We start from the raw sequence: 24,563 nt of genomic DNA, 5'->3' as shown, positions 1-24,563 counted from the left end.
GCTGAGCATCAACAAACCTGCAATTCCACAGAGCTGTTACAGTCTCTTCAGAGCAGAATCACACTTCAAACTGAATAGTTTTGCTGTCATTTCTCATTTGGGCTGTAGTTTGATTGTTCATGGCTTCAGTCAGCAAGCTGCTTTGAATGAAATTTTAGTTTCTGTTCCATCCAACCCAACTCTTCCATGTATCATGAAAATTGTTGACCTTTCAGTGTAAGGTATCCATATGATAATGAAAAGCATATGCTTTCAAAGATTTGTCATTTCTAGGTTATTTTAGTCAATAAATATATTATATGAACATGAATAGGAGGAATAGTGTGAATATTTAGTACCGCCTTTGCCCCCTTCATTTGGGTTCTAAATCTGGAGAGCATTGTAATGCGCTCTGGAGTGTGGAGATACATTTGTTTTGCCAATTATTAGGCCTAGCATAAAGGACACAGCCAGTATAAAGATGAACCAATAACCAAATTATATTTGGTACAAAAGGGTCAGTACATGGGTGAGCGCTGGGGGTACAAACAAGTCAGATCATACATAATCTACATCAATCCCACTGACCCCAACAACAACACCACACAACCAACAGTGGGTGGAATAAATGGTGAAATGCATTAAGACGGGATGGGAGACAACCAAGTCAACAAGCCAAATACATAAGACCAAGGAAGCCACATACTGAATCTCTACACAGCCCACGTTTACAAAGGCCAGACCTGACTGGAGCCCAGTTCCAGGGAGGCAGGAGATCCTTCCCCAACAGAAAACTCTGCAAAGTGCATCCACCTCACAGACAGACACTCCACTCTTCCCAAAAGTGGTCCCAGCTTTTATCCCTAAGTGGGACACCTGACCTTTGCTTACTTAATGCAGCACACCCGGGGCTCATTTACCTAATGGCTCTCCCTGCCAGGCCGGCGGCACCCTGTAGGGAAGCCTAAAGGTAAACTCACCCCCCTTTGTGAAGGGCTGTGGGAATCACCCATATGTCACCCTTAATTTGGGGCTTGGGGTTGAAACCCCAGCATTTCACCATTTATGTCTGCAACAGAGGCAAGCATATACTATCACTGCCTACAGATGGCATCAGATAGCTTACCTGTGAATCAGAGGTCCCAGTATTAATCACAGGTGGGATTTCATCAGTAATCACACTGCAGTGCCCTTTATATTTTGGGACTGAAATATTTTCATTCCTCCCATGCTACTGTGCATTTTCAAAAGAACACTGGCCTGTAGCTTGGTAAAAACTTTGAAGAGTTGGAAGGCCATAATTTTCTTCTCTGAGAAACCCGATAGTGGGTGATTCAGCATGGTTTCATATCCATCTTGTGATGCTGCTTATCTTTAAAGAGGAGAGAGGCTGGGTGGATACAAGATCTATGTAAGCAGATGATGTATAAAATGTATAGTGTCTCATTTAAAAGTAGTTGATAGAAGTATAACAAGATCCAATATCTAAAAGTTCAAGCTAGACAAATTCAGGAAAGGTAATGATGGAGGGTAAGCTTCCAAGAATGCTTGAGCATCTTCAACACTTGCATTTTTGCATTGGAAGGAACTCTCTAGTTCAGCTACAAGTTACTGGGTCTGATGCAGATAAAATTGTCTGGTCTGCCTCACAAACATGCCAAGCTAGATAGTAACAATCGTTCCCTTTTGAGTTTAAAGGCTATGACTCCATGTACTGTGTCATCACGGAGTGAAACACTCAACACTGAGTTGAGTCTCCTGCTGTGAAGAGGAAAACATGCCATAGAATCCCTTTCGTAATCTGATCCAAGTTTTGTTTAAAAACAGGCATAAAGGACCTAAATGTATTACTGGCTGTTGTCCTTGACTCTGTGATTGTGCTCAGACACAGAGCATCAGTTATTTTCTTTTTCATTTGGTGGGTGAGAATAAATGTGATTTGTGAAGTAAAAGTCTGCATGTGTTTGACTTGAAGGGGAAAATAAAAATAGGCCTAACAAGAAAAATAACAAAATAAGAATAGTTTGCCTGGCAAAAACTCTCTGTGACAGTTTCCTTACAGAATGTTTTTGAGAGATCTAGCCAATATTGACCAGGTCCTTTTTCTTTCTTCTTTTTTTTATTTTCTTTCTTCCAGGGATTCTAGAATGGCCATTTTGGACTAAACTGGTGGTTGTGGCTATTGGTTTCACTGGAGGACTTCTGTTCATGTATGTACAATGCAAAGTGTACATACAGCTGTGGAAGAGACTCAAAGCTTATAACCGAGTAATATATGTACAAAACTGTCCAGAAACTAGCAAAAAGAATATTTTTGAAAAACCTGCACTAATGGAGCCAAACTTTGAAAGTAAAGAAATGCTTGGGGTTCACCATTCAGACACAAACTCTTCACATTACACAGAGCCAGAAGACTGTGCTGCAGAAATCCTTCACGTCTGATTGCTGGGTGGGAGGGGTGTTTCTGTATGTCCTTGAAGATTTAAAATATCATTGTTTACTGCAAACTGCTCTACCTTTTTAAAATCAGCTAACCGCTGAGGGCTGGTGGATGAATTTTTTTACATTTGTTTTTTGTTGGAATTTTTTAAAATTGCTTTGGCGTATCTGTCGATGCCATCATGGTTGCATACCTCTCAACGTTTTGTCTCTCATACTGGCTGATCAAAGAGCCACAGGATACTGGATAGAATGAACCTTGGGTTTGGTATCAAGCTGATAGTGAATTGTCATCAACTTCATGGAGTCTGTTACTTTAGAAAGTGATTCTAAATGATTCTGAAATACATCCAAAGTGGGGTTGGATGGTTTGTTTGTTCTTTAAGGGTGATGAAGGAGGTTGTCCCAAACATTGAGGGAAATGAGAGAGCTAGAGTCTAATCTACCACTAACACTGCCACTAACATTTTGTCTTAGGCAACAGGTGTAAAATTTTGCTTTACATATTGTGATGAGACTTATAAAGCATATAGCACTTTTAAAAATCTTTATTTTGTAATATGTATGTCAAACGAGATTGAAACTTGAAAGAATGTGTCATTTTCAAAACAGTTCTTCATTCTTTACTCCATCTATTCTTCTGGAACATAAACCTCTTGCCTTATAAAAAAAAAAAAAATTAAAAAAAATCCGACCTGTGGTTTCCAACACATGCCCACATTATCTTACTAAACATAACACTAAAAAACTCTGCCTCTTTGGGTTTCCTTTGAGGATCAATTTTTTTCAAAGGATATTGCACTTGTGACTTGTGTATTGGGAGTAGTGGATGTGTACAGTGTTCGTTTTCAGTACGTAATGGTTTCAGTGTTCTGTTTTGGGCATTTTTGGTTTTCTTTTTCAACAGGTTGGACCATCAACACACCTGAACATACATACCTGATGTAACTTTCATTCCAAACCATTGGCAAAGGATTTGTTGCTATGTTGGTAAAAATGTGAGCTGTTACGGAAAAAAAGATACTTAGTCAATACAGCTGAAATTGGTTTCCCTTCTTTAGTGCTGTGTCATGTGTAAATTACCCAAGAATTTGATGATGTCAGAGGAGATGCTGAGGCCAAAGTCTAGGTAGTAAATGTTGCATTAAGTGGATGAGTTTAAAAATACCTGCCTGGTTTTAGTCCTGATGTGATGCATTATGTGATCAGAGAATAGTTTTGTCTGTGCTTTTGAATTTTGGACTGGCTTTTTAATCAGTCAGCCTTAATGAAAAGAGAGGGACAGCTTTAAAATCTGTTTGCAGGGCTTTAGACGGAGTTGCCCAAGGCCTGGGGTGTCTGCTGTTAATTTGCTTGACCAGTCTGCTTCACTGAACCACTGTCCAGCTTCAAGCCCATATTTAACCAAAGTCTTAGTGTCACTGGAGCAGAAATTAAGCCCCACAGAGTCAGCGCATGAGGCCTCTGCATCTGAAAGGTGACTTTCCCTACCTGAGCCCTATTTAAATCTCTGTAAAGTCAGTGATAATGTTCTGGTTTGTCCAGTTGCCTGGACTTCTCAGTTAGGGAAAAACTTCTGTTTACTTATTGAGATACTGAACTAAATCCCCAGCTCAGGTTCAGGTTTTAGTTAGTCTTTTTCAAGTACAGTTTTCATTGGGCACATTCTTTTCATAATAAAAGTTGCTTTAAGACATTCCAAAGAATAACAGTAAGAGATCAGGTTTTTTTTTCCTTAAACTGTAATATTTGTTTATTTCTAAATTAATATTTTAAAAGCAGGTGGAGGAGGTACTATGGTAAGAGAACATGCACCAGTGGTTTCTAAAAGCTGTTAAAAGCATGTGTTTGCATGCGTGCTTCTGCGTGATCTCATGCTTGAAGCTTACTGGCTGTGATCTTCATGAACAACATGGTACCATGTTCTTGAGATGTTTTAAAATACCCAGACCTCTGAGTAGTCCTAGCAAAGCTGCACTGGCATGCGTTATATACTGTGCTAGATATCAGGATGTCCCATGCTTACAGGATACAGGCAGACAAACCCTGCATACCCTACTAGTATGAGGGCAGCCATCTTCATGACCATACGGATGTAGAGTTTGTTACCTATGCCTGACATAATTTAAAGTGCAATTACTTGGGCCCTTTCCTGAACTCCGCTGTGGGTGATTCTCTTCTATTATGAGAACTCAGATAATACACTGCTTTGTTTTGTTTTCTGTTTTTTTTTTTTTTCTGTGAAAAGATTTACTAGATAAACTCAGGTGGGTTAAATATCAGGTCTTGCACACCTTCATCATGTTCTTCTGAAATGCCCAAGTGCACAAGACTTACATGTCTGCAAGATGCTCTGGTTACAGCTGCAAGATGCAAAGAATCAGCTGCTGATTGATGCTGGGCACATTCTCATCTGATCTGTGGCCAATAGGTGAAATGAAAATGGACAAGTTCTGCTGTGAAACCTGCTTGTTCTCCAGCTCACACCTGAGAGGCACTGGTGACTGACTGATGTTCTGACAAGTGCCAGTATGGACCACTGTAATGTGCTGGCCCTGTTTCAGTCACTGTCATATGTGATTCTTGGTGAAACATTGTGAAATCTCATTTGGTGTTTTGGAAGCTCCATGTGGCACATGCCAGGTAGTGTTCAGTGTATGCAAGATAGTGAAGGTTTTTGCTCTGCCCCTGTGTATCTTAACTTGGAAAGAAAATTCATCTCCAGCAAAATCATCTGGGGAAAAATATTTACAGACTAAACTGTTTTAGCAAGTGTTGCTGCTAACCATACCTTCTCCCAGCAGGTCTTTTCTGAGTGAAAGTTAAGGCCTAATATTTAAATTCTTTATACTGCTTAGGAATGCTTATACCAGGAAGGGCTGCAGAAGAGATCTGTCAGGGGTTTTCATTTGTGCTGGTCACACTTTTCATGCTGATTCTTGCTTGGTGTTAATAGTGGTCTTCTGGAGCTGTAGTTCTCTGCTTCTGCACGATGCCATCAAATGGTGTGAGAAGGCTGAATGGTGCTTTTTCCTTCTTTCTCCTCAAGGAGATAATGTTGACTTGTTTTCAGCTTCCAGCTGCAAGCACTGATGCTAGCTCAGGTGAGCTCTGTCTTTTCTACCCAGATGTCAGTAAGGGGAACAACCACCCCCTGTCAGATCAGAGTTTCCAACACTTTCTTCTGGCACCTTTTGAAATGACTGAAATAGAAGACTGACTTTTTTTTGGTCCTTGTTCCTTGGCCAAAGTTAGTGCAGGTTGCCTGGGACTTTTCAAAGACCAGAATTTAGGTAGGAGGGAATACAGGCTTAATACCATCGACCATGATCCTTCCCATAGATTGCCAGAGTCTTTGTTGATATGTCCTGTGCCCTAGACATCTGACCAGACTCCCGTTCTACTGACTTAAATCCTGTCCAAAAAAGCTCTGGCTGTGTCAAGGAAATTTCCCCACCATGTCATATGTGGTATGTCTGCCAGGTCATGAACGTGCATTGTATTAGAAATACAAGTGTGTGCTGCAGAAGGTTGATCCGTTTTAAGAGATCATGAGACATTAAATTCCTATGAATTCTCAGGACTTTCTTCAGCTGTAACCCGGTATTTTGGAAATGGGGGTGGTGTTTAAAATGTTGCCCTGTGTTCCGAAGAGATGACCAGACCTGGGACCAGCTTCCTCTGGTTGAATGTCATTGAGATTGGCTTTGCTTCAGCAGGAGAGATTCAACAAAGGTTACACTGAGCCTCTGTGCTGTACCTGGGAAATCCTGGGAAGCAATAGTAACTCCCTGTCCAAGCCCACTTCTGCCAATCCTCTGTACTGATCAAAGCATCAATCCTACTTGTGCTGGTGCTGTAAAGAAGGGGTCTGCTTGGTGCACCACTCTTGGGAAACCTTTGGAGTGATGCATGGATATGGCCATGCATGGGAGCTGATTGCTTCTGCTCTGTGTTTGGCTGGGTAAGTATCTGTTACAAAGTGGGACCCAGGTCCAGATTTCATCTAAAGCTGAAGTGCATTAAGATACAGATTTCTGGTGTGGTCTGATGTGGAGATTGTGGCCAGCAATGAAAGGGAGATTGGTGACTCTGGGTTGGGTCCCTCTCAAATATGGGTGAAACAGGACAAATACAAAAGCAAGGATATTGCTGCTGGATTTTCACAGCATTATGTTAGATATGCAAAGAAAACTTTTAAGCAGGACCTTTTATTTTGTGATTATTTTTTAGTTTTGAGATATGCAGTGTCTGTATATTCCAATGAAGTACTGAAAGCACTTGTCTTTGTACAGAAGATAACTGTTTAAAAATTGCAGCTGATCTTGTATTTAGCTAAAACATTTGTAGATAGGTAATTGTATAACCCTAAACAACTTTACACTGGCATGTGTTGTACAGTTTATACAAGACACACTTCTGCAGAATTTTTTAGTTAGTAAATTTCTAGTAACTTAAATGTATAGTTTTGTATCCTTTCATGTATGTTCATTTTCTCAGTATTACCACTCGCAGAATTATTTTTAGTTTCTTAAACTGTAATTGGTTATTTGTGTGTGATACACAGGGTTATTGACTGCAGCAATAAAGTGTTTCTAAAAAAAACCAGAACAAAACTAAACCCTTAGAGTATCCATTTTGTTTGAAAAAGCATGAGAGGCCCATGTGAGAGAAAAATTGAGCTCTCCAGTAGTAAGATGATGATCAGAGTGAGTTACTGGAGTAAATATGGAACTTGGTGGCTTTTCAGTGTAGCAGCCCAATGCAGAGTAGCATCCCATGACAATTTGATGTTAAAATTATTCGTAATGTTAAAGAGATAGTTAACCATCAGAATACATAGGCGACTCCTTCCATGCCGTGAGAAGATATGATTCTGCAGGTGCTTTGGTCTCAGATGCAGGAATCATGGAGAATTTTCTGGCTTGTGCCATGCAAGAGGTAGGGAGAGAGCGTTCCTGTGGGCCTTAAAATCTGGAGCTTCTGGAATGGACGCTTGAGTGTTGCTACGAATGCTTCACATCTGAAGTCAGCATTCTCACACGCATCGGTTTCTATGCAGAGTTGCAGAGCAGATGATGCTCATTACTATGATTCTCCTTCAAGAAGAAAAATAATTTTGTGTAAGTGTGGAGTGGTGGATGGCTGCTTATCCTTAACCACTGATGACATGAGCATGATTGCAGTGCTGTGTGTGTTTTCATGCCAGGACCAAGCCTCAGAACAGGAAGTTTGCAGCAGTTTCTCTTCAATAGGTTTCTATCACCAGTAGGTCAAGGAAAACAGCTACCTGTGGTGCTGTGAGAAAGCTTGTAACAAAAGCATAAATGCCAAAGACTAAGTAAGATCTAGAAAGTTACATTTGTAGCAGACATAGGCTCAAAGAAAATCTTTTAATTTGTATTTCTTTGGAGTGATTACTTTTTAATTTTCTTTTAGGTAAGAAAGGGGAGGAAATCTTAATACTGTAACCCTAGAGAGGTGCCTTCCATGCAAAACAAAAGGCTGTCCTGTATTCCCTTAGTGAAGGAAGTCAGGCTGTAGTAAATGAAGCTACTTACATAGTTTGCAAACCCATCAGCAAGACCTCTATACAAAAATACCATGCCGGAGAGATGGTAAGATAATTTCCAGGGCCTGCTGCTTGACTGACAGTATCTGGGATGAAAAGCTGATGGACGGTTTAAGGAACAAAGCTTGTAGAGCCATCTGGCTGCTGGTTAAAAAGTGCTCCTTGTCTTGGGTTCAGGCACCTTGAGTTAATTATAAAATAACTTCCCTCTTATAAACCTCATTTTCATCTGAAAAAAAGTATTCCTGTCACTGTGTGAAGTGTGTCCATTTCCAAGGCAGAGCAGACAGTGGTTCAGGGGCACATGGCACAGCTGTGACTCCAGGACCAGGATTTTTCAGCTGATCCCCAGGAACTGGAGCTGTCTGGTGAGTAGTTACTGGTATCTGGCTGGCAGGACCAGCATGACTTGCCTCTCAGAGCAGGACAGAGGGAGGGGGTCGGAAGGCTGGAGGGCAGCAGCAGGGATTGGCAATACCCACCTGAGAGCCCTTGGGAGGCTACAGAGGTATCAAATGGTGTAACTCCAGCTGCTGACTCTGAAAACCAAGACCCAAGAGTCTCAAGAGCCAGGCTTGTGCCTGCACTGCTTGTCAGCCCATCCTGCAAGGACTCCCCCTCTTCCCACAGCCATCCTGTGGACCACTCTCCTGTCACCCACCCCCTCCATTTCTGATTTCCCTGTCCCCAGCCTGTTCACCCATATTATGGTGTGTTTGCCCCCTTCCATTTGTTCTACTTATGCAGCCCAAACTGCCTTCCTCTTCCCATGCCACCTTCTTTCACCACTGTTATTATTTCTGTCACTCAGCTTGCCTCTGGGCAAGTCTGGAGAGAGAGGGTTGTGCTAGGAGGAACCAAATTACAATCAGCATGTGATTCGTGGAAAAACCCAAAAGTGTCACTGTGCAAATACAGCTCAATGTCCACCTGCAATCCCAGTTTCTCCTGTAAATCCCCTAGGCTCCAGACGCCAATGTGTAGGATACAACATTTTGGGATTGTATTGTGTTACAATACTGACAGTCAGAAGAGGATGCTTTTTCATAGTCTTGGGATGGATGGATGGATGGATGGATGGATGGATGGATGACGTCAGAAAAGCAGGCAAGAATATCTCAGCATAGAACAAGAACTGAAATTAATTCATCTTGGCTAAATGGAGAGAGGGGAATATAATTCAGAAAAGAGGCAGGGGGAGGTCTTTTAAAAAATCAAAACATCTGGGTAAAGGAAACACGGAGCCAGTTCAGTATGTTACACAGGGTAGAATAATTGGAAATGTAGTACTGCTCAGATAGGGTCAAGTTATGGCAAACTTTAAGAATACTCTTTTAAAGTGTATTTGAGGGAAAAAAAGTTGGTGGCAGAGGAACTGAAAGCTGAAAACAGAGGAGACCTTGCTTGAGAGTGTTAAAGAGATGAATAATGTTGTCTCAAAGGCTTTAACATCAGAGGAGGCTTGAAATAACTGAATAAAACACCAGAAGGCTGCACAGAGCAGAGGAGGGAGATCACTCAGGGTGTTCTTGTTAAATTCTGAAGCTTCAAGGAATCAGTCTTGCAATTCCTAATATTTTAAAACTTCACTAAAATTAACCTCCCAGTCATTTTTGCTGAGAGCTCCTTGCTGTGCTGGTTTGCTCTGATACTCTCTGTCTCAAAGGCCACCTGCAAACAAGGCAGGCTATGCAAGCTTAGGAGAATTTATCCCTGTTAGAGCTGTAGGGTCTGGTGCTGGGGACAGCAGGTTCCTTTGTCAAGCAAAACAGTTGTCCTTGTGGTTGGGAAAGAATAGGAAGTGTCTCGGGCTGCTGATGATCCCAACTGAGAAAGCACAGCTGTCTTAGTGTATGTAGTATTTCATATCTGCTTTACCCCTGAGCAACCCAAATTAACTCATAAAGTACCATTGTTCCCTTCCTGTGGATAAACTGAGGTCTCTAGAGTCCGGCTTGCTACTTGTCTTGGTCTCATATTTAACTTCTTGCTTTTGAAAGTGCTGTATTAAAGGAGAACTGATTCTGATCATGGGATTAGCTAAACCAGTGTTTCTCATGCCAGCAAGATGATGGTTTATTTTGTCCCAAAGCTATGCTTTCAGGACCATGCTACATTCACAGCCACACCTAAGCAGTTGATGTACACCAGAGAAATCAGATGAAAATTAAATCAAACCGTTCCACTGAGCAGCTTGTTTTCAGCCCTGGACCAAACTGAGCTGTGGCAGAAGTTCCAGGTATTGTTTCAGGGATGAATTTGGACCTGCCTGGCTTCAGATTAGAGTTGATACTGCATAATACTCTGTCAGGACTCTACCTTTGCTGCTGGGACTTACAACTTTTGCACCAGTCTTCAGTCTATTCTAGTTTTGCAGTTCTCAAACGTGTGCAGCACTAAATGATACCAAAAGAGTAGCCACTAACGTAGCTGTATTCCTTGTGCTTGTCTTGTCCATGGCTTACTTGTCCCATGCCTCTGCTCTCCCCTCCTCTTTAGGAGTGTTACCTGTGCAGCCTCCCAGCACTGATTTAGGGAGGGGAAGCCTGAAGGCAGGCTGCCTTCTCTCTGTCTCCCTCTTCTCTTCTTGCAAAGTGCCAGAGTAGCACAGCTATATCCACGAAGGCAGTGAGAGGATCTGCAGATTCAGGGGGAAGTGCTGAAGTGAGGTGGTCCTAGATCCCACGGTTCTCAGGGCTGAGGAAGGTGTCCTAACTTCACACTAAATGGGATGGAAGATCCAAGGAACACCACCTCAAAAAGGAGAAAGTTCATGGGCAGAGAGAGACTCAGCCCCTTGGCAGTCTGGATGATCTCTTGCACAACAGGTATAAAGACACCGTAATAAGTGTTGATGTAGCAACCCCCTTGGGGGTTGTGAGGGATTCAGCCGGTGTCAGAATTGCCACTGCTTGGATGGCAGAGCAAGGACACTGTGCTGAGCTTTGCAATCTAGAGTTAATTTCTGGACCCTCTGAGCTGGCATAGAGGGAGGTTTATGAACAAGGAGCTTTTTCTTCCCGTTGTGGTGGAGCAATACACATATGTTCTCAGCTATTAAACCCATGTCCCTTAGATTATTTATGTAGCTCGGAAATTTCTGTAGGCTCCACTGATCCCCTCCATCATTTGTTAATTACTATGTTGTATCATTCCTCCCCAGTCCCAGTCCTTATTAGCATATTTCAGGAGAGCCATCTGCCCACCCAAATTGCCTGTAGCCTCAGGAGAGCTATAAAATATGTGACATCTTTACAAAGCAACCTTGTTTCTCACTGGCATTGCGAGGAGATAAAGAGGGACAGCAGCTGACTTCTGCTGCAAATTTCCATGTAGTAAAACTGAGTGATGCTTAGGCAAACGGGAACTGTGAATAACAAGCAGGAAAATCCATGGCAGAGTAGATGTGCCCCCCCTGCAGGGGCCTGTCCTAGCCCCCCCCCGCTAACACACAGCCAGCTCAGGTAAAGCAGCTGTTTGTGTTTGAAGAGCCCAGTTTCCCAGCTCTCTGCTTTTGAGGGCACAGATCCCACCACTGCCCTGGGAAACAATCTTCAAGTGAGGAGTGAGGTGGTTGAGATGCACAGGGGCTCGAGTGCGGAGGTGGTGCAGGGAGCGGTTACTGCCTCCCCAGGAAAGCGGCTCGGGGAGAACTAATGCCGGGCTCGCAGCTGCAGTGGATCGCTAACTGGCCGGGACTGCCTGGTTTTGCAAGCAGGTGCCAGAAAACAGCAGCGGGTCTCAGCAGCTGTGCACAGAAGCGCTGTCCGGTATGCAGACAGTTATCGATAGCAATAAGCGTCGGTTACGCTGACACCTTTTGGGTTCTTCAAGCTGACAAAGGAGACAATATTGCACTCCTCTAACAGTGTCCCCGTCTTAAAATAGAGTGCAAAAGAGAAAACAAAAAGGTGGTTTTCTTTCTATTTTTATTCTGTTTTTCAGGCTGGCGAAGGAGGAAGCGTTGCAACCTACCGGCAGCAGCGGCCCCGCCGCCTCCGGGCTGGTCCCCGCCGGGCTGCGGGCCGGGCCGGGCAGGGGGCGCTGCTGCCTCTCGCGTCTCCCGCTCCGGGTGGTTCCCGCCAGGCCGGGGCCCGGCGCCGCGCGGGCAGGAGCCGTGCGGGCACTCAGCGCGGCTCGTTCCCGTGGCGATCACGAGCCCTGCTCGCTCCCGGGCTTGAGCGTCGCAGGGGCTCTGGCCTATCCGAGGTCCAGCGGGAACGGGGAGGGTCTCGGCCTGGTCCCTTGCTGGCCGAAAGCCTTCGGGATTAGAGGCGCAGAGGCGGCGGAGCGCCTGGCCTCCGCGCGGGCTGCGGGTCCGCCGTGCCCGGAGCAGGCGTGCAGGCTGGCGCCTTGGCCAGGAAGGCCCTGGTCCCACGGTGTGCCTTAGAGGCTGTGCCTCCATGCCCCCCACCGTCTTGCCAAAGGGCTTGATTGTCTGCTTTAAAATGCAGCAGCTGGAAGTGGTGAGGACGGCTGTGTGCCTTAAGTGGGTTGGTGGCTACAGAAAGGAAACCAGAAACCCGGGGTCTGTCCGGGTGTTCCTCAGCCTGGATGGTTCAAACCTCCCTCTCCATCCGCAGGAGATGTGCCATGTGCAGGCTGCAGCGTTGTCACTGATTTTATTATCAACCGAAGTTAAACTGTGTTTTATTTTAATATAAGTATAGAATTAAGAGATATTTTAATAAAAATCATTTTACATTTATAGTATTTTGAATCTAGCAACCAACTGCTCCTCTAAAATTTGCTGTACAGCCCCGTACCAAGGCCGAAGGGATTGGTCGTAATTGTCTAGTAGGAATGGTTAGAACCTAGGTAACAAAACACAAGGTGATTTGTAAACTGATTTATAATACACGTATAGGACTAGAAGAATGCAAGTAGTTGTCAAGGTCCAGGATTAATGGGAACTGAGGGCAGTAACCGTAACAGCTTGCAGGTACCTGCCAAGAAAACTGTGTCCTTAAGCAAAAGGTAATTCCGGCAGGGGGAGATCACAACCACCGACTCATGGACCACCTACTCACGTTACACCCCAGACCCATTTCTAGACCTTTCTAACCTTTACTGCACAGAATTGGAAATAGGAGGAGAATATGTTAATGAAATTGTATGTTTAAGTATGAATACTTAATGAATATGTATGAGTAAGTTCTATATAAGGTGTATGATTCTGGTGCCTGGTACGTGTTGTTGGTGAGAACACTCCCCTACACGTCTGGCCGTCAATAAAGAAGTGTCTGCTTATCTGCATCAAATTGGTGTCGATAAATTCTTATTCCAGATTTTCGGTAACAGCGTGATCTTCCCCTTGCAGCTTAGATGCTATGCCAAGAGAAATCCAGGGTGGTGTTGGGAGACCAGGGGAAACCCTGCAATGCAAGCCTGTGTCAGATCCCATGGCCTAGTACTGGGGATCCAGCTGTGGCATCCAATTGCTATTTCTGAGAGTGGTTTCCTAGTTCAGCATCAAGCAGCCATCAGAGACAACACAGAAGAGAATCATGCTGGGGTCTCATAAAGTGTGGGTCTCCTCTGGGGTAAAGTAATGAATAAAGTAATTGATAAAATGGCTCAGTTTGGTTTTTGCATATCCTGCCACTTTGATGGGATTTTGATGAAGCATTTGAAATTCTATCAACAGTAAATATTATCAATAAACCTTTGAAGGTAGAAATCATGATAAAAATGAGAGGTGCTAAATGAACAGACTAAAAGAAGACATATCTTTGAAGGGGCTGGTGAGAGGTAACAAATGCACACCTACAAATTTCATGTACAGCACTGAGCTTATCTAGTATTTTTAATGAATTGATAAGAGGAGTTGTAATGCTGTAGGGAGACTCCCCAGTCACACCTCTGTACAGAAGAGACCCAAACAGTCTGAAAACAGAACCGATGACCCAGGGGAGTGGGATGGGGTTCAAATGCTGTATTGGAGCTGAAACACAAAGAAACATGGAAACCCACCGATCAAAGTTTGAACACCACTTTGCTCCACGTTTACAGCAAAAATGAAGGTGCCCAGAACGTGGCCTTGTGTCTGACAAAAGCTGGTTCTGAAGCACGTGACATGTTAAAAGAGTTTCAGATATGTGTTTCAATGAAGGCTGATAGCATTCATGCAAAAAATGACACTGATGTATGATTTCTTTGAAATCTTATGTAAAGAAAGATGATAGCAAGAAAGAACTTACGAGTTTATGGTGCACTTTTATGGGATAACATTGTCGATGGAAGGGATCGCAGTGCAGCAGGAAGGATCCCTTGCTGGTTAAATCTCAGGAGGAGAGATCAGATTTCTGGGCTGGGATTCTGCAGCTACCTCGGGTGTGTGCCAAGCAACAGTTGGCAGTCTTGCACTTTTGGATGTTATTTAAAAAGTAGAAACAGACTAGAAATTCATCCTGAGCTATTCATTAGATCCAAGGCAGGCATGGTGAATTTTTTATACGCCTATATGTAAATACATATAGTCTGAATGTGGGAGAGCCTTGAAATCTAAGTTACAATAGAGCAAATGGCTGAGTTTCTACTTGTACGGAAGAGATGCAGGAGAACTTCCCTGAATTGTCTGAGTGTAGCCCAGTGCTATCACGCTTCTATGAAAGAAGAACAGCATTTTTTCCAGGGCATCACAGACTGTCCCCATTGTTGTGTGGCCACCACTGCTCACAGTGCATAAGAAAGACAGGCCACATCTTGGGTAGCTGCAATTCTAGACACTGAAGCAGAGACTCGGTAGGCATATCTTGCAGTGTTGCCCAGCAGTCCAAGATGCAGCACCCATGCTGGAGTGAGGCATGAGGCACTTTGCAACTGGGCTTGGGAGAGGTGAGCAGAGCCAGCAGTAACTTCCAACTGGTGACATTAATGGCTCTCTTCTGTATTTGGAGGTTGTTGGCTTCACCTGTGGGCAAAAGGTGCCTCAGACTGAAAGTGCTACCAAAGTATGATTAGATTAGTGTCTTATGCTAACTAATTCAGCACAGCACCTGAGGTGAAAGTATACTACCAGTAAAGCACTTCTGAGATGGTTTTAATTTTGCTTGGTCTACGTACCTTCACTAGAAATTTGCAAGAGCAGAGAGACCAAGCGAACTGTCCAACAGCGAGGAAATGAGCTTGGTCTGATCCCAGAGCAGTGATGGAAGGACACCGCAATCTTCAAAAGCCCCAGCCTGGCTCCTTTCAGCACAGTGTTGGGCAGCTGCTGCTGGCAGCAGCATGAAGGAAGATCATCAGTGAGGTGACAGGGGTGACAGCATGTGATATTTGGCTTTCAAAATATGAGAAATATGTGAAAATGCAGGAGAATAGCATTAGTGGTCTTGGTGCCTAAGTGTTAAGCGTGCAGTGTCACTGCTGTGGGGTTATTTTCTGTGGAGTAGGTTGGACTGCAGAAGCAGCACAGCCAGCTCTTGTTGTCTTAATGATAGCATCTTTGTGATAATGGGTATTTGGTGCTCAGTATATTCAGGGTGAGGACTGAAATTGTGGGCTTTTTAGAGCACTTTGTGGAAATGGAGGATTGGTTGTGGATGTACAACTCTAATGTGTAGATAGGCTGGCAGTTAGTATTACACATGGTTGTGCAAAGACAATGGGGTGTTTGAGAAGCTTAGAGGAACACAGGGAATTAAGCATGCCAGCAGTAGTGCATATGGAGGTCTAGTCCTGAGAAAAGGATGTACGTGGATTTACAGATTTGATGTATGGTGAGCATAGAGTGAGTGACTGAAGATGATAAAGAGAATGGGATGTATGTGGTGTACACGTGGGGGTAGGTCGTGGTAGTGTGTGGAGTCTGGAGCAATGTCATACGAGGAGCAGCTGAGGGAACTGGGGGTGTTTAGTCTGGAGAAGAGGAGGCTGAGGGGAGACCTCATCGCCCTCTACAGCTACCTGAAAGGAGGGTGCAGAGAGCTGGGGATGAGCCTCTTTAACCAAGTAACAAGCAATAGGACAAGAGGGAATGGCCTCAAGTTGCACCAGGGAAGGTTTAGACTAGATATTAGGAAGCATTTCTTTACAGAACAGGTTGTTAGGTGTTGGAATGGGCTGCCCAGGGAGGTGGTGGAGTCCCCATCCCTGGAGGGGTTTAAGAGTCGGGTTGACATAGGGCTGAGGGATATGGTGTAGTTGGGAACTGTCAGTGTTAACGGTTGGACTAGATGATCTTCAAGGTCCTTTCCAGCCTAGATGATTCTGTGATTCTAGACGAGGTTACAGAGTGCAGAGCAGTTTGAGGGTGCGTGGCTGAAATCCTGTATGTATGTGTAGAGGTGCTGAGGCAGGGAGCTGTGCCTGGCAGGAGGATCGCTCTGCGGGGCAGCGTGCTGCGAGCTCTGTGTTGGATTGTGCAACAATTGTGTGGAAGGGTATCGAGAGGAAAGTGCTGTGCTGTGTGGAGGGTGTGTGAAGCGTGCTGGCGTGGAGCTGGTGCAGCGGGAGGGCAGGTGCGCCGTGAGGGCTGTGTGCAGGGCGGGGGGCAGCTGGGCTGGGGTACAGGGGTGAGGTGCAGCGCGGGGTAGCTGTGCCGGGAGAGGGGCGCGGTTCGGGGTGCCCGGTAGCTGCGCAGCACAGGCTGCCTGGGGTGCCGGGGAGGGCTCTGCAGGGGACCGCGGTGGGTGTGCCGGGCGCTGGGCGAGGGGCGGGCGGGGCTGAGCCGCGCCGCGCGGTGGCAGCGGAGGAGGAGAAGGAGGCGCTGGGCAGGGTTCGGGCGAGGGCAGGACCGCGGCTGAGCATCGGGTCGGGTCGGTGGAATCATGCCGTCCTACACGGTCACGGTGGCCACGGGCAGCCAGTGGTTCGCGGGCACCGACGACTACGTGTACCTGAGCCTGGAGGGCACGGCGGGCTGCAGCGAGAGGCATCTCCTGGACAAACCCTTCTACAACGACTTCGAGCGCGGCGCGGTGAGTCCGGGCGGGCGGGGGTCTCCCGCCGCGGTCCGGCACCCCCGCCTCCGCGCCCACCGCCGGCGGTGTCCGAGGGGCTTCACCGCGTCCGCGCCGTCGCGTCTGCCGTCGCGATGCCTCGGCCCGGACCCGCAAGGCCGGGGCCGGTGGAGCCGTCAGCGGCACCTCGCCCGCTCCCCGGCCCGGCGCCCCGGCGTGCTGCGGCAGGGCTGTGCTCTTTTAAACTCTCGCCCCCGTGTGCCGGTGCTCCGGAGCGGGACACCGGGACCGAGGTGCCCGCTGCCATCCCCGGCCGCCCGTCATTCCCATCGCTACGCTGGGGGTTAGCCCTGGCTGCGGTCGTGGGGAAGGGTGGGTCCCTTTGGTTCCAGCTTATAACGGGCTTTCAGATTTCCTCGTACTTTCCTTACAAATATTTAAAAAACCAGACGTGCTTTAGGGTCAGTATTTACTAGTAGTCTGAGCCCTGATATCTCCACGGAATTAAACAAAGAGGTGAGAGATTCCAGTGGGAATTATGACACCCGTCAAGGGAAATGTGTAGGGCATCTTCAATGAAAGTTGGAAAACGGCATGAACGTGCAAGTGTGAGAATGAAGTTGGGGCTGGGCTGTCAGCTGTGCTCTTTCAAACCTTGATTTCTGCTGTATGTTGTGCCCTGTCCTCTCTGTGGTCTTATCACAGTATCCAGGTTATCCCATCTGTAATCACTTATATTCTGAGCACTGTTTTAGGATGGTACTCATTTATTTGCTTATTGTCCACTGTGGAAATAATAGACTCAGGTAAGTTTTTTCCCTTCCCATAATGTGTATGTTATTTGGAAACCTAACTCACAGTTTCCAAAAGGTCTGAGGAGATTTAAGCAATTTTGAAAGTTTTAACAAAGTGTTCATAAGTCACTTTGGAAACGAGATCTACAGCTGCATAAGCGAGTGAGACTTCACTGTCATGGTGCTGCTTTATCTTTAGGTGTGTTTTTTTAGCCACGGGGTTCACAGCCTAAGTTAAGTATCTGATCTCTTCTGCGTTAGACATCACTGGTGTGGTTAACAGAAGTCTGCATTCTGTATACGTGTTGATGGCATGTGTAGATACTGTCCCCGGATATCTGTAGTTGATGTTCTGAGGAGATGCTCTAACAAATTCAGGTGTGGGGACTTATCAGCTGCTGCTGTTGAAGTTACTTTCTTCATAATTAAACATTAATTAGTTTAGAACCTTGTTGTCTGAATCTCCCAAATGGACATCCAGTCATTCTTTCTCTCTTACCCAGTGAACAAGCATGTATTTTAAGTGAAGCTTAACAACATTAGCAAGAGAGGTTGAAGAAGACCTCAGACTGTCCTGCAAACTTAGGGTTACGGTGCTCTCTCAGGAGGGCTGAGCCTGGCATGCTCCAGCAATCAGGCAGTTTGCTGTTATCCCTGGGCTACAAAAGAGTTTCGCTGTCTTTGAGAGATGGCTGTGACAGAGAGCCTGGTATTACTCTGACAATTCAATTGGAATGGATCCTGTCACAGGGAGAAAGTGCCATGATGTGAGCATTATGTGCATGCTCAGCAGCAGCTCTTGAACTGCTGTGGGACCAGGTTCAGCAGGAGCAGAAGTACCTGCGAGCACTGGACCTCAATGGGTGGGGAAGCAATGAATGGAGGTTTGTGGATGTTAGTAGCACTACAGCGGATGATGTATACCTAAAAGGAGTAGGTACCTACCCAGGAAGGTAGCTTTTAGGCACATTTGAAAGTCTTCACCTGGGTTCTAGCATTTTATATAAAATTCATTGTTAGCTAAGTAAGCTTTCTGAGGCAGGGACTGTCTCTTTTTTTTTTTTTTTTTTGTCAAATGCTTCCAAGTGCAAAGGTCCATGACTAAACCCAGATGAGGACTTTTTCTCCTATCCAAATTAATTATTTGTGTTAATTGTTATGTGTTTGATACTACAAATACAGTCAAGTTTCTTCAGCATGTGTTTATTGTGGAGAATGAGAAGAACTTCTGTGTTTCATAAAGTGGCTCATTGGACACTTGGCAATTTCAATGTGCTAAGTTTTATTGTTGAGGATGTTTCCCTGGGGAGTGCAGTGTGTTTCTCCAGGCACCTGTTCAGGTAACATCGTGCCCGAAACACTGCAAGTCTTACTAATATGGTATGCAAAGAAAGAAGGAAAGAAAAGAAAAATACCAATATGGAACCAAAAAAATAAAACTGAAAGAGGCTAAAAGACTTACAGACTGGTTGATTTGTAAAATATAGCAATTGGTTTCAGAGTTCTGCCCTTAGTGTTTCTTTCAATAGCATCTCTATAATTTTCTTTTTCTTCAAAGCAATTCAATTGTGAACATACTTGCAAAATAAAGCAATTTTTCAGTGGATGACCAGAATTTACATATTCTCTTGTAAGGTGTTGTCTGCTTTGCAGTTTTTTTTCTAAATGTTGGGCCAGGCTCAGTAGTTCCATTATCTTGGTAATGTCTTCATTTTAATTATTGCAAATTATGCGTGTTACCAGATATGATGAATGAGGGCTTGGGCCAGTTCTGATTTACATGACAAATGTTGATTGAGGGAAAGGGACATGGAAAAACCTGAAGGAATTTGCACAATGGTAGCTCTGTTTTTGTCTGACTTACTCCAAGTACTGGATGCAGCTGATGCTGAAAACCATAGCTGCTTTTTTTTTTTTTTCTATGTATCTTTTAAGTAGGGTCCTGTTGGTGCTGAGTGTTTTCCAAGCAAGTGTTGTGATGTCACTCAGTTCCCTCTTTTCTTCCTGTTACCCCTTTTTGCTTTTGTTGAAAGAAACGCACTCACAAGTATTTCCAGAAGGGAAATACAGTTCTTTCTACTTAGAGCTCTGTACTTATAGAAAGAGGGATTGTTTGTGTTGTCCCTTTTGCAATATTCGGCTAGTCAGTAGGAGTATATTCTCAAATAGAAAGAGCTTAGGTTTCATGTGAGATGAAACTGCTTGAACAGGATGCTACAGGAGTTTGGACAGTCCAATAGTCTTCATTAATTCTGTTCTCTCACTCTGAACTCAAACTCCTAGCATTTCTGGCTCACCGTGCAGTCACCAGGGATGCTATGTATATACCAGGAGACCTTGTACAGCAAATGCCATAGAAAGCTTGAGCAACCAACTGTCAATTCTTAGACCTTGTAACCGGATATACATTTACTGCATTAGCAAAAATGTCATCTCAGGTGAAACCATGGCGTTGCTGTCTTGGAAGCAGCAAAAGCTGGGTGAGACATAAGGAGGAAACCTTCACTTTCAGAAGCGCCATTAAAATGGGAACTGTGATGGTCATACAAAAATTAAAAACCTTCAGCAAAATCTAGGCTAAAAGAATGTTCTCTTTGCTTTACATTGACAGTGACTTGTGCAGTAATTTTAGGACTCTTGTAATATTAGTAAAGAGATAATTACCAGAGGAATGAGTTTCTTCAAAAGATTGGCTGTCAATGTAAGATTTCTATGAGCTCTGGATCTGATTTGCATTGCTCTTTAACTTAAATCTTTGATGTGTGTGTATATATATATGTGTGTGTGTGTGTGATATTATAAGAACTATAGAAATATGTATGTGTAAATGAGGACTTTTTAAAAATGAAATTCTTAGATGAACCTTTAAAGGAGATTAATTTAAAAAAGGGTAGCTAGGTGTCTTGGTCAACAAGGAGTTGATAAGATTTAAGACTTTCTGTGCTGTACTAACCATTTGACAGCAACGGGTTTTCGTGAGGACTTGAGCTAAAAATAATGTAGTACATTTCCCCTATCCAGACTGTGTTCTGTGGTCACTTTATTCTTCCTCTGTACACAACTAGCCTTGGAACTGAAAATGAGTGAGAAGATGGAGCATAAAAGTCCCAAATAGCTGAATGAAAAGTGAATCTGATCCAGATGCAGCTTATAATTTTTTTCTGTATTTATTGCATTGATCTTTACATGTTTAAATTCCCTTTACAGTGATGAACACAAATGGCTAATAATTCACATAGGTTTGTGTATTAGTTTGGACTGCGTCTCTGCAAGGAGGCTACTTCCAGCTGCTGACTGCCAAATACAAGATCATGGTAAAATTGAAAGAGTGAATTCATTTTGTGTTGTAATTGCATGAAGAGGTGCACAAGCAGGAAGTGGCTGAGTTTGAGATACATGTGTGGTAGCCTGTGGCAAGGGACTGTTCTGCAAAGTGCTTTCTGGTCCTGGAAAGACATATGAAATTACAGAAGTACTGACTCAGTGTGAAACCTAAGCCTGATAGTGTTTATTGACACTGTTTTTATTGAGAAATCCGGGAGTTGCCGGGGAATTAATATGAAATAGAAATGGTTCAAGTGCTGCTACTTCTAGAAAGAAGATTTGAAGAATGTGAAACGACCTGAGCATGTTATCTACATTTTCTAGCCATCATCCAGAATTCATTGTGCTGACTGACAAGAATGAAACTGAGAATGTTGGACATGGAGTGGTAGGCAAAGATCAGGGTGGTGTTTGAAACCAGCATTGTGGAAGGGAGGAATCTCCATTCACTTAGCCAGGAGCACAGGGGTATGTCCTACAGTCATTGACTGTCATAGTTGTGGCTCAAGGCACTGTTAATGGGATTTCTAAGAAAAGCCATTCAACATTTTTCAGTCTCTGCAGCTGGTTGAAAATTATGAATCATCAAGGGAATAAATTTACCTTTACACATCTTTTTAGCTGTTCTGAGATAGTGTGTGAGGGTGGAGAGGTTGAAGAGTCAGCAACATAAACATTCAAAAAATATTTAAAATTAGTGTATTTATTTGCTTTACAGAAAGAGCTTTCTTTTCTGCTATGGAGATGCAAAGAAAAGTGACAAGCATAATTTAATATATTAGTTGAAATCTCAGGTCTGTGATTTTCATCGCTCTGTTCACATCCTAGCAGACAGACACTGTCATCCCAAACTTGCCAAGGACTGCCATGCTATTTGTAAAGCAGTTTGTTACCACCTGGTGTGTATGGGTGTGCTATTGACATAAGCATTGCAAATTTTTATGTAAGACATGATGGGCTTCCTTTTTAAAAGAAACAGTTCAATGTCTTGCTTTAATAAGCACGGCAAGAACATAGCTCAGGGTAAGATTAGTCTGTTAAGGCTCAGCAAATCAAAATAAGCACTGCCCATATGCATTTTAAATATTTGAGCCTAAAATAAAATTAGGGTACATATTGGAAGAAATTCCAATATCCTTGTTAGTATGAAACAGCATATAAGTTGCAGTGTAGCAATCATGGCCCGACAGTTTCAAAGTCGAAGAACATCTTTGGGGAAAGACCGGCAAGGACAATGTTTCATTGTCTGCAGGGTGGACTTTAAAGCCTAAAGGGTTTTTTATTTTTCTCTGGCTTCTATGAGTCAATTAGATGTGACAAACTTTATGAAAGCTGGTATATTTGTGTAATGGGTTATGAGAGAACTGAGTTCTGTCACCCTAAATTTTGGTGGACAGATAGATGTCTTCTTCCCAAAATGATCATCACAGCTGATAATTCATAGATAGCTCATAGAAAAGGGTACTTTGCATCAATAATGTGGGAAAATTGGGTTAAAATGGGAGAGGAAGGGATGCCAAGGTTTCCTTCTTGTGTGTATTCTTCCAATCAAGTGGGTGCATGTTGCTATGAATCTTTCTTTTGTAACAGTTGAAATAATAAGTACCATCTGAAGGCATGTAAAAATTACTTTTTTTTTTTCTCTCTCTCCTGTCTGGAATTTAATCTTTCTTCACATTTCAGTTTTGGTATATATGTGAATTAGCCTTTCCCTAGCAAGTAAGACAGCAACAGAAGATATATATCAAATGCCTGGGGAAGGCTAAGAAAGTGCTTCTGAAATGAACAAGTACAGTGTGGTGTCTAGGTCAGGAGCCAATACACGAAGCTCACACAGGCAGGTGAGTTTCTACAGGCACTGCAGCGTGTCAATGCAGTACCTCATCCTTTTGCTATCCACAGCTGGTTGATTTCTAAGACTGTTGACTGTGCTGAGAAAAACCACAAGAGAATGAAGTCTCTACTTGTAACCACATGAAGTTTAGCAGGATCAAGTGAGCAGAGTAGGCTTTGGCTGCTGCTCCCATGGTTGCCATAGCCAATTCAGCTTTGTTACGATGAGCACTTGGCTACTTCCATTTGCCCTGAGCTGTTTATGCTCTTGGAAAGTGATTCCTCCTGAATTGCCTAGTACCACATGGTGTCTTACTGGTCATATTTGAAATGATTACTCATTTCTTCCTGTGCTAGTGTTGCCTAATGGTGCAAGTGCCACCAGAACTGTCATTTGCTGGGTGCTGTCCCCACATGCAGTAAGGGACAGCATGCATCCCTGGGAAGTTAGTCCTGTGATAGGACTGAAGTGTAGTCATGTCTTGGATGAGTGTTCACTGTCCTAAATCTTTTAGGCAATTTAAAGGCACTTAAGTCAGCATTCATAACAGCCATTGTGCTGAGTGGGGGGTGCTTAGCATGGGGAAGAAGTGCTGAGGGGGGCACCATGTCCACAACTGTCTTTCTTCCAGGCCTGGCCATGTAGCTGTGGCGCTGAAAGTGGTGTTGTGGGAGAGTTGATTTACACAGTAAACTGGTGCCTGACCTTGGTGGCCAAAGTCATCTTGTTGTGTCCAGCTGACTAGTTCTCTGTGGCCTTCAGTGTGGCCACTCATCACACCTTGCTAGCTAAAGCACTTAGCAACTAAGGTTTGCTATTACATATTCTCACAGATACACTCATCATGGTTGGCCAGGTGGCTCCACATCCATTTTGAGCCCTCTGATAGTGAATCCCTGAGAGGGCAAATCATATACCTGGGCTGAGAACAGGCGTACCACATGGAAGAAATGCTGAGCTTGGTAGCTGAAGCCATTGTAATTCAAATGGAAGGAGAAGAAAATGTTCACTGCTAGTTCTTTTGTAGCCCTGCTGGAGCAGTCATCAAGAAAGAGAAAGTGTGGTATTCAGTTGTTTCCTCAGCCTGACCTGGTTTAGAACTGCAGCCCTCACACCTTAGCAAAGCTTGTAGGGCAGCACCAGGATTGGTCTGCTTCTCACCTGGTTCATTGCATGGCCAATAACTCAAGTTTTCAGGGGCCTGTCCCTGTAGGCTACTGATGAGGGCACTCCTGAAGGAGCAGGTATGGGTGGTCCTAGACTTCAGTACCAGCTCACTGCAAAGACCCTGTGACCAGACCCTTAGCATGGGAAAGGACTAAACAGAGTAGCTATGTTGCAGGTCTGGTCTGAGGTCTCTCTATGTTGCAGGAGTCAGGCCTTTGAGTTATCTCCAAAGTGAGGAAGGAGCTAAACCACATTTCCACATGCTGGCTTGTTTTCTGTGAAAGAATGATGAGCCTCCGGAGCTAGATGGGGTTCTTGTGAACCTTGTTTTCAGTTAGCTACTTAGATTCCTTTTTACATCTCAGCTGTGCAAACATAAAAGGTATCATTATCCAAATCTGAGCTGTACAAACATAAAATGTACCATTGTCATTTTAGAAATGGAGATCTGAAGAAGACCAGCCACAGGATCCAGGTGATTTGGATACAGTCCTTAGTCTGAAGCACATGACTAATGCACAAAGATCTTTAGATTTCTAGTCCAATGTGTT

The 24,563-nt window shown here is 44.1% G+C and overlaps 2 protein-coding genes across 13 annotated transcripts in view; both read left to right on the top strand.

The window, feature by feature from the left end:
- Positions 1–7,032, top strand: part of MARCHF8 (membrane associated ring-CH-type finger 8) — a 101,018-nt gene extending 93,986 nt beyond the window's left edge. For all 9 annotated transcript variants that reach the window (XM_074907357.1, XM_074907349.1, XM_074907350.1 and 6 more), the window contains one exon: positions 2,117–7,032. In XM_074907357.1, the coding sequence (XP_074763458.1) occupies positions 2,117–2,421 (305 nt within the window). In that variant the 3' untranslated portion in view covers positions 2,422–7,032. The remainder of the gene's footprint in view (positions 1–2,116) is intronic.
- Positions 7,033–16,761: 9,729 nt separating this feature from the next.
- The window catches only part of ALOX5 (arachidonate 5-lipoxygenase), a 33,824-nt gene continuing 26,022 nt past the window's right edge, over positions 16,762–24,563 (top strand). For all 4 annotated transcript variants that reach the window (XM_074908336.1, XM_074908335.1, XM_074908337.1 and 1 more), the window contains exon 1: positions 16,762–16,911. In XM_074908336.1, the coding sequence (XP_074764437.1) occupies positions 16,762–16,911 (150 nt within the window). The remainder of the gene's footprint in view (positions 16,912–24,563) is intronic.

This window comes from Athene noctua, chromosome 5 (assembly GCF_965140245.1).
Source record: "Athene noctua chromosome 5, bAthNoc1.hap1.1, whole genome shotgun sequence".
In the NCBI taxonomy this organism is placed as follows: domain Eukaryota; kingdom Metazoa; phylum Chordata; class Aves; order Strigiformes; family Strigidae; genus Athene; species Athene noctua.
The sequence above is the reverse complement of the archived record's forward strand: the minus strand, read 5'-3'. Positions and strand labels throughout refer to the sequence as shown.